Source organism: Globicephala melas, chromosome 6 (assembly GCF_963455315.2).
Source record: "Globicephala melas chromosome 6, mGloMel1.2, whole genome shotgun sequence".
Lineage (NCBI taxonomy): Eukaryota > Metazoa > Chordata > Mammalia > Artiodactyla > Delphinidae > Globicephala > Globicephala melas.
In genome coordinates, this window is record NC_083319.1 from 75,019,374 (window position 1) to 75,029,270 (window position 9,897).

General features: G+C 37.2%; 1 protein-coding gene across 2 annotated transcripts in view; it reads right to left on the reverse strand.

The window, feature by feature from the left end:
• Positions 1-9,897, reverse strand: part of CAAP1 (caspase activity and apoptosis inhibitor 1) — a 51,674-nt gene extending 41,777 nt beyond the window's left edge. Inside the window, exons 1-4 of one of the 2 annotated variants that reach the window (XM_030830331.2) lie at positions 9,503-9,897; positions 4,817-5,017; positions 3,895-3,979; positions 2,933-3,008 (exon numbers count right to left, since the gene is read on the reverse strand). In XM_030830331.2, coding sequence (XP_030686191.1) covers positions 2,933-3,008; positions 3,895-3,979; positions 4,817-5,017; positions 9,503-9,814 — 674 coding nt within the window. In that variant the 5' untranslated portion in view covers positions 9,815-9,897. Of the gene's footprint in view, positions 1-2,932; positions 3,009-3,894; positions 3,980-4,816; positions 5,018-9,405 lie in introns of both variants that reach the window. The other variant, XM_030830332.2, reaches the window with a different exon arrangement.

The window sequence follows — 9,897 nt, forward strand, 5'->3', positions numbered from 1 at the left end:
TTTTCATTATTTTGTTAAAGTTTTCTTTCCTATAGTCTATTAATTCTGTGTTCCACAGAAGCTACCTATTCAACTTATTCAGCTTCATTTTCCTGTCTCAAATTATTGAACTCCTTTCATTGGTCTTTGCCTACTCGTAACTGTTCCCTCAGCATCTGGACAGCTCAGACTACTGTTATTTATTAGAGAGTAAAAAACCAGCAGGTAATAAAAAACATGGAAATTTTCAGCACCAAGGACCAAACGTGTTAACTAACTTAGCCCTCTGTTGAAGCACTGGAACGAGGTTTTTATAAGTCTGCCCACCAGGTTCAGTTCTCTTCTATAGAGATTAACAGGACTGAATTGTCCCTTTAAGCACAAAGCACATAGCAAATGTCAGGAATATGCACTAAAGCCAGCATCTTCTCCCATTAACTCCCTGTCCCACCTTCATTGTTTCACACTGCAGTATATCTCCCCATTCATAACTAAGATTATTAATAATAAAATAGTAAACAAATAATAACAAACAAGTCACATTAGCTCATTTAAACCCAACAATCCTATTGAAGCAAGGATTACCCACATTTTACAAATGTATAAAGTGATTTTAGGGAAGGTTGAGTGTCTTAAAGCCAGGTCCATTAACATGAATGCTTATATAATCTCTTCAGAACTAACATTCCTCCTACTTCCACGTTCATTTGTGTGACCTCAGGCACACAAATCTTTCTGGGCCTTATCTTTCCATTTGTAAAATGATGATGCTAATACCACCTACCTCACAAGGTTGCTGTACAAACCCAATGAGTGAATGAAGTCATATAAAGTGATTAGAACAGTGTCTGGCATACAACACTTACTGGCTCAGTAAGTGTTAGCTTCAATATTATTATTTATCTGGCATCTTTAGCTTATTTGGCATCTTCTAGCTTAGTATTATTATTTATTTGGCATCTTGTAGCTTTTTTTAAAAAAAAGCCTATATTCTCAAATAACTCAAAAGAATCCCAATGATCTGGCACTTATCAGATCCACAAGTGGCTACTATGACAGTTTTGGGTAATATTTGTGATTGCTTAACCTGCTCATTGCAGCATTTAAAAGCTAACATGATCTGTCTTACAGTAACACTGTAAAAGTGGGTTCTTTGCAAGAGTCACTTTGAATCTAATCACCATTTTTTTCATTAGAAAAGTTCAGAAGTCAAATACTGTATTTTGTTGTAATTTTTTTTAAGAGAATTAAGTTTCTAATCTGATTGGCTATCCATCAAATGGCTTCTGACAGTAGAAAAGGTAGCATTAATGTTCAGGTGTGAACAATAATGGACTTAAACTTGACACCTCAAAAACTGGGAAAAATAAGCAGAGGCAAAGAGGCAAAACATTTGCCTTAAATAAAGGCAAACAAATGTAATCAAGCAGAAGTTGATGCTCTGTAAGAAACATCAAGAAGCAAGACGGTTAATTTAGATAATTTAAGAAACTAAGGACTTCCCTGCCTGCCAATGCACGGGACACGGGTTTGATCCCTGATCCAGGAAGATCCCACATGCTGCAGAGCAACTAAGCCCGTCATGCGCCACAACTACTGAGCCTGTGCTCTAGAGCCCGCGAGCCACAACTACTGAGCCCACGTGCCACATCTACTGAAGCCCGCGCGCCTAGAGCCCCTGCTCCACAACAACAGAAGCCACTGCAAAGAGAAGCCCACGCACCGCAACAAAGAGTAGCCCCTGCTCACTGCATCTAGAGAAAGCTTGTGCACAGCAACAAAGACCCAACGCAGTCAAAAATAAATGAATAAATAAATAAATAAAAATTAAAAAAAGAAACTAAAAAGTGACAAGCCTTGTAAATGGTTAAACTATCTGAACTAGATTAGCATACTACGTAGACAATTTAAAGCTAAGTATTTTGAAGGAAAATCAATAGCAAGACTTCTTAGAAATGTGTACATTTTCTACTCTGTGGGTAAGTATAAATCATCCTGTGACACTCCTAGGCAAGATGTATGTGATGACCAAAAATCTACTGATTATGAGGCAACCAAGATACAACGATTTCTTCAATGCTTCAGTATAAGTAGATTATTTGATGCCCTCCACAGTTATAACATGAAATTAAATTATCTTTTTGCAGTGATACTTACCCAATAGCACTGTATTAGAAATGAAAATATACTCAAGGCTTCAGGTTAAATCTGTGCTACTTATTTATGCTACTGCCTCTGGATACCTGTTTTTATTTGTGCTCCTGCCTATAGCCAAAGTCTGCAAACAGAGATACAAGTCAGTCTTTGGCAACTACCAAAAAAAAATTGTTTTAGGCAAAAATCATCAATAGATGATAAAATCAGTGGGTGAAAGTTTGATGAGCCCATGGCAGAGCAGAATAATCTAGAAAAAGAAATTAGCATGTTGCTTCTTGATTAGTCAGCATCCCAAAACATCAGGTATTTTTCATCATCACAATAATCAAATTATATGTACCTATATAAAGTGAACCACCTTACTATCTCAGCTATGAAAAGAAGCTATTATCACCAAACATTAATAGGTATGTAGAAGATATTCAGCGAGATAAAGTCTTCTAAACTACTAACATAATGTTTGGTAGAGTAAGTATAATATTTAATAAATAGTGGGATCACTAGTGATACATATATTCAAATTCCAAATGAGAAATGTGATTCTGCTTGAGGTTGGCATTGTTGCAGTCCTATATCTGAGCAGTAGTTTAAGAAAATCATCTTAATCCTGAACGCAATTAACTTCATTCTCATATATACCAAAAGGACTAATCATTACAAGTAAAAAGATCAATCCAACATTGTTGAATCACTTTATATAAACATAACACAGAAAAACAATCACATTCTTGAGGTAAGAAATCACCAAAGGGATAACAAAGAAATTCTGAAATAAAAATGAAAGTTTTTAACTTACTGACTAACTAAATCAGATCCCATCTTAGAGCCATCATCTGCCTCTTCTTCCACATCAGAGTCCATACCACTGTCACCTTATGAATGACATAAAAAAAATTGAAAGCATGCTCATAAAATGTCAGAGTGATTTAATCATTATACAGAAAGTGTCATGTATAAAGTGATGATTAAATAACTTGAGAGTTGCTGAAAGATGACATTTTTAATTGCTTATATTTAAAATGCCTTATTAGGTATTTGTCATTGCCTTCCCTTAATCTATTTTATAAATGTATAAAATATATATAAGCAAGAAGGTGTGTACATATAATACTTACAAACTATACACACATGTATACATCTATCACCATTTTACATTTAAAAAAGATGTTATCTCTGGAAATTGAAATTCTCCATTTTTTTGTTCCTTCTCTTGCAATGCTAATGCTAATATCCTTGTAGAGTCCAAAAAGAAAAGCTTTAAAATCCAAAATTCTACAGGTAATATATACAAAGAAGAGTCTTAGTTCAGGCAGACAGATAAATGTTGGCAATTCTTCTAACTCTGCATTTGGGTCTTATCAGAGCAGAAATGGTATTCAACAGATAATTAAAAGCAGTAAGACTATAAAGCAGAAAATTTTTAAATATTTTAAGAGAAGGCTTTGCCTTCTCAATAAGTAATTTTTTATAGTATTTTGGATAAACATTTTTTATTTCATTTTTTTACTGTGCACAAACTTAATGCTCTTACCTACACAACTGATTTGGAGAAACCATACATACATCAAAAAGTCCATTCCTGAGATGCTATTCTGATATGTAAACTACATTTCTGTACAAACAGAAGTAAAAATACTCAGTGATTACCCAATAATAAAATTAAAGTAGCAGTTAAAAAAAAAAAAGAATACCTCAGGATTTATGCTAAGTATAGTATTAACTACTAAGTTACCAGAAGGTAGAAATACGCATTCTTACCCTCAAGAATCTTCAAGATTTTTTTTTCAGACAGGAGCTCTAACTGTTCCTGGCACAGTTTTTTAATTTCTTCTATGGAACAGTTCTAAAGAAAATGACATTTTAAAAAATGCATTTATATAACAAAGCACCAATATAAACTAGAAAACAGCAACCATTTAAAAAAAAAAAGTCTGTTAAGCAAAATCCTACAGTAAAACAAATTAAAAGCCACATAAATTTTTTTCTGGGATGAAATGTGAAGACCTGCCAGTTAACATGTAAATATTATAATTTATAGAGTTCTGATTTGGATATATAAAGTCATGTTTATTATGAAAGAACTGAAGAATAAGTAGGTGCCCAGATATTCTTAATAGCAGCCTACTTATGTTAGGTAATACCTCTAAAGGCTTAAATACTCAAGTCCTAGCTCCATACATCTTAGATATATAGGATGTTGGGCTTAACTTGTCCACGGCTTTTTTTCCACATCTGTAAAATTAGAATACCATGTATTTCCCTGAATAATTTTCAGAGATAAATATATGAAAACATTTATGAATTTAATGAAATATAAGCTATTACCAACTATCATTGCATACTGTTACACAGCAGTACACTACTTCTTAAAGCACCAGAAAGAATCAGTATACCTCTAACTTAGTTACTTAAACTGCCTGTATTTAATAGAATAATTTCCAGAAGGTCAAAAAATTCCTTATCTAAATATAGTAAAGTACCCTATTTCTTCCTGGCAAATTTTTAAATATACAAAGCCATTTATGGTTCTACAAAATCCCTTCTTTATATCTTTTCGAAGTAGCTCATATTAGTTGAAAACGTCCGATTATAATTTCCATTAAGTAAAATGACTGCTATAAAAAAAGTGTTTGTATATTCTGTATATGTGGATAGCCTGATAATGTATGTAATGAAGTACCTTTAACACATCAGGAAGCATCTTCTGTAACTTCTTCTCTCCTATGATACAGAAACACTGCTGAAGCATTTCTTTTTTGTCTGATATATAGAAACTAACTGGTTTTAATGCCACAGTCAGGTCTAATCCACCTTCTTCAAGGTCACTGTGCTCTGCCAAGAATAACTCTTTTTCCAGAGTTGGCAAAAGATATTTGGCTTCCTAAAATTAAAAGAGATAAAGAACCATTAAACAACAGAGATATGTCTATAATGTTATACATTTTCATTTCATAAAATCTTCATTAAACATTTCCAAATTCTTTTTTTGCACAAATTATTTATTTAAAACCATAGGAAAGATTATTTAATTGCTCAGTATTCTTTGAAGTTACTCCCCACTCTGTAATTATCAATAAATTGAGAAAAAGTGAAGAGATAATATCCTAGGACACACAAATGAAAATATACTCAGTACTGAATGATTTCCTACAATTTTATACTTGTGGAATACGATATTCCTCCAGTAGACAATTCACCCAAGAATTTTATGTATGCATTGTCATTCTTCTTAATTCATAAAAAGAAATGGGATAGCAGCAAAAATGTTATAAACCACAAATATTATATACTAAAGTATCGTTGCTTACCAGAAGCTATTGTCATTTTTTAAAATAAAGATTTCTTTTTAAAAAATATTTATTTATTTATTTATGGTGGCACTGGGTCTTAGTTGCAGCACACGGGCTCAGGCTCTCTAGTTGAGGCGCATGAGCTCAGTAGTTGCAGCGTGCAGGCTTAGTTGCCCCGAGGCGTGTGGGATCTTGGTTCCCTAACCAGGGATCGAACCCGTGTCCCCTGCATTGGAAAATGGATTCTCAGCCACTGGGCCACCAGGGAAGTCTCTATCATTTTAAAAACTGTTATATATCTAATGATATTCAAAGCAGGCAAGTAATTTAAGACATTTCTATCAATTTTACCTCCTATCTCCCAAATCTATCCAGTCTCTCCAAATCTACTGCCATAATCCTGATCCAAGGTACCATCCTCTTTTTGCCTAGATTACCTCAGTAGCACTTAACTTGACTCCCTACATCTAATCTGAGGTCTTGCCAATCTGTTTTGTATACTGACACCAAAATGGATTTTATAAAATGCACATATACTCATCCTCCCTATTTACTGATATAAGCTGTCAATGACTTCCCACTGTTCTTAGGGTAATATAGCCTATTAGGTCCTTCATGCTCATTGTGTTCCAAACACAACGACCTTGTCTGAACTACTCAAACATAAGGTGTTCTCCCTTCATTTCATACAGGCAGGGCGTTTGTACACACTGTTCTTCTGTCTAGGAGAGTCTTTCTTCCCCACTTCCCCATCACTCTATACTCCCAAGATCAACAAACTCAGGTATCAATTTAAAAGTCATTTCCTCAGGAAAATCCCTAACTATATTATTCAAGTAGGTTTCCTTTTTATACTTTCTAACACAATTGTTTAAAATGCAGTTTAAAAACAGGCTAATATTAAAGAACACTGATAATTACACTGAAAAAGCAAAGGTTAGCTCTTGTTCTAATGGCTCACAAAGCAATTCAGGTGTTAGCAAGGATGTAAAGGAACTGAACTCCCATACAGTGCTAGTAGGAATATAAAATAGTGCAGCTGGTTTGGAAAATGGTTTGTAGTTCCTTATAAAGTTGCCATATGATGCAGAAATTTCATTCCTGGATATATATCCAAAAGAAATGTAACCACAATGTCCGCACAGAAACTTGTACACAAATGCTCATAGCAGCATTATGCATAATAGCCAAAAGTTGGAAACAATCCAAATGTCTATATCAATTGACAAATTAAAAACTTAAATGTGGTATTAGCCACACAATGAAATATTATTCAGCTACAAAAAGAAATGAAGTACTGATATGTGTTAAAACATGGGCAGACTCTGAAAAACAAATATGCTAGGTGAGAGAAGCCAGACACAAAAGATCACATATGATTCTATTCATATAAAATGCCCAGAACAGGGAAATTTATAAGTCTATAGAGGGGACTTCCCTGGTGGCTCAGTGGTTAAGAATCCGCCTGCCAATGCAGGGGACACAGGTTCGAGCCCGGTCTGGGAAGATCCCGCATGCCGCAGAGCAACTAAGCCCGTGTGCCACAACTACTGATCCTGCGCTCTAGAACCGCGCGCCACAACTACTGAAGCCGGCATGCCAAAGAGCCCGTGCTCCGCAACAAGAAGCCACCACAATGAGATGCCCACACATCGCAACAAAGAATAGCCCCGCTCGCCACAACTAGAGAAAGCCCGCACACAGCAACGAAGACCCAATGCAGACAAAAGAAAAAAATCTATAGAGATAGAAAGTAGATTAGTGATTGCCTAGGCATAGAATGGGAGTATGGGTGTAGGGCTAGTAGGGATGACAGCTAAAAATTGCATATAGGGTTTCTTCTGGGGATGATGAAAATATTTTAAAATTGACTACAGTGATGGTTGCACCACTCTGTGAATATACTCAAAAACCAGTGAACTGTATACTTGAAATTAGTGAATTGTACAGTATGTGAATTATATCTCTATAAAGCTGTTAACAACAATAGGGAATGCAATACACAACAAATATTATGGCACTATTGGAATTTTGCGATGTTCTCTACATGCCTAATATATAATGACTTCTTTTTTTTTTTTTACAACTACAGTTACTTCTCATGAGAAGTACAGTTTAGTTCTGTATGCAAATGCTTATAGAATCCTTATTATTGGTCTCCCCATAATAATAAAGAGTACTAAAGACATGGAAACTATTTAAGATAAGAATGGTGATATCCAAAACTGAATCTAAAAGGGGTGGAAAAATGCATAGATCTATAACTATTGAAGAATTTGGGGAAAAATAGATGGCAGTTAAGAGAAAAAAAACACCCCTAGAAAAATCCACCAGACCCCGACAGCTGTATGGTCCAACAGTCAAGTTCCGACATATCTTTGAGAAAAAGATATAAACTACTCTGGAACACACCAAAAAAAATGCAAAGCTTTCCCAATTCAATCCGTAAGGCTACCATAACCCTGATACCAAAACAAGACAGGTTAACTACAAAAATAAAAACAATAAGCTGATTTAACTTAAGAACATAGGTACAAAAGTAAAAATACTGAATTTCAGCCGAGTACAACAACCAAATCAACAAATCAAACAGTATTTATCCCAAGAATGCTGAGGACAATTCAATATAAGTTAACTTATCAATAAAATTACATAATCAGATTAAGAATGAAAACTACTGATCACCTCAACAGAATGCCCTAAAGACATCTGATAGAACTCTACAACCCTCAGAAAACCACGAATTAAAGAAAATGTCCTTAACTTGATCAAAGGTATCTTTCAGAACCTATGGCAAATACACTTACTGGTGTAAAATTAGAAATGTTTCCACTACAAAAAAAATGGGAAAAGAATGCCTACTATGAACGCTTGTGTTCAACACTATACTAAAAGCCTTAGATTAAAAACAAAGAAAAGGACTTCCGTGGTGGCGCAGTGGTTAAGAATCTGCCTGCCAATGCAGAGGACATGAGTTCAAGCCCTGGTCCGGGAAGATCCCACATCCCACATCCCACACGCCGCAGAGCAACTTAGCCCGTGCGCCACAACTACTGAGGCTGCGCTCTAGAGCCCGTGAGCCACAACTATTGAGCCCGCGTGCCACAACTACTGAAGCCCGTGCGCCTAGAGCCCGTGCTCCACAAGAGAAGCCACTGCAATGAGAGGTCCGCGCACCGCAATGAAGAGCAGCCCCCACTCACTGCAACTAGAGAAAGCCTGTGCGCAGCAACAAAGACCCAACGCAGTGAAAAATAAGTAAATAAAATTTTGAAAAGAACAAAAAATAAGAAATATCAGGGCTGAAAAAGAATAGATATATGTACATGTATAACTGAAGCACTTTGCTGTACACCTGAAACTAACACAACACTGTAAATCAACTATACACCAATAAAAAATAAAAATTTAAAAAATTATATAAAAAAAGAATTATCAGGGCTGACAAGAGTTAATAAAGAGGCTGCATATCAAACTATTAACGGGGAAGCACAGAGACTTCCATGATTTTCCCTTCATTTCTGTGTTGTATACATTTAAAGTATGTATTCATGCATTTGTTTTATAATGTAAGCAAACTTTTTTAAAAAAACGTTAATATCTTGCTAGGTCGATGGAGCATAAAGAACATGGCTTTTATAATCAGATATTGCATTCGAATGTAGGCGTTATTAACAAACTGTGACTGTGGGTAGACTTCCTTAAACTCTTTGAGCCTCAATTTTCTCATCTTGTAACGTGGAGGAAGAGAGAAATAAAGCGCAGCTCGCAAGGGCACTGAAGGGTAGTTTCTGACCCATACTTTTCAAGGAGACTGAGGAGACCACAGGAGTGGAAGAAGCCAAAAGCAGTATGAGTCAGACGATCGGTAAATCGGAAACTTTAAGTTCAAGACGTGCGAGTGTGGGGTTCAAGGGAACTTAGGAACGTGAACTTCAAACACGGGACCCCTTAGGATCGCAGCGCTAACGTAAGATACCTCCGGCTCCGCATCCCGCTGCCACATTCCGCTCCTAGCCCACCTTCTTCCGGAAACGCAGCCGCTTCGAGAAGAGGCGAGAAGAGCACGCACGCACCTGCTGCAAGGAGCCGGAGACGCTGGCAGATGAGTCAGTGCTCCTCCGCTTACGGCGCTCATTGCGCTCCACGCTGCCCCCACCCCAGCAGCTGCCGCAGCTCCCACCGCCAGTGACACTTCCACTCAAGCTGGTGTTCCCGCAGCAGGTGACGCTCCCGCAGCCGCTGGCGCTCCCGCAACCGCTGGTGCTTCCACTGCCGCCGCTGGCGACGGCGGGAACCGGGTCCGGCGCCGCGAGCGCCGCCGCCGCCGCCGCCTCCTGACCGCTTCGTTTGCGCCGCTTCTCCCGGGAAGACTTCTTCCCCGTCATGATCCCTCTGCTGCAACCATCCGGGGAAAGCCCGCCGCTTGTGGATCGACCGAAACCCTGCCGCAGCAGCTAGCAGCGGGCAC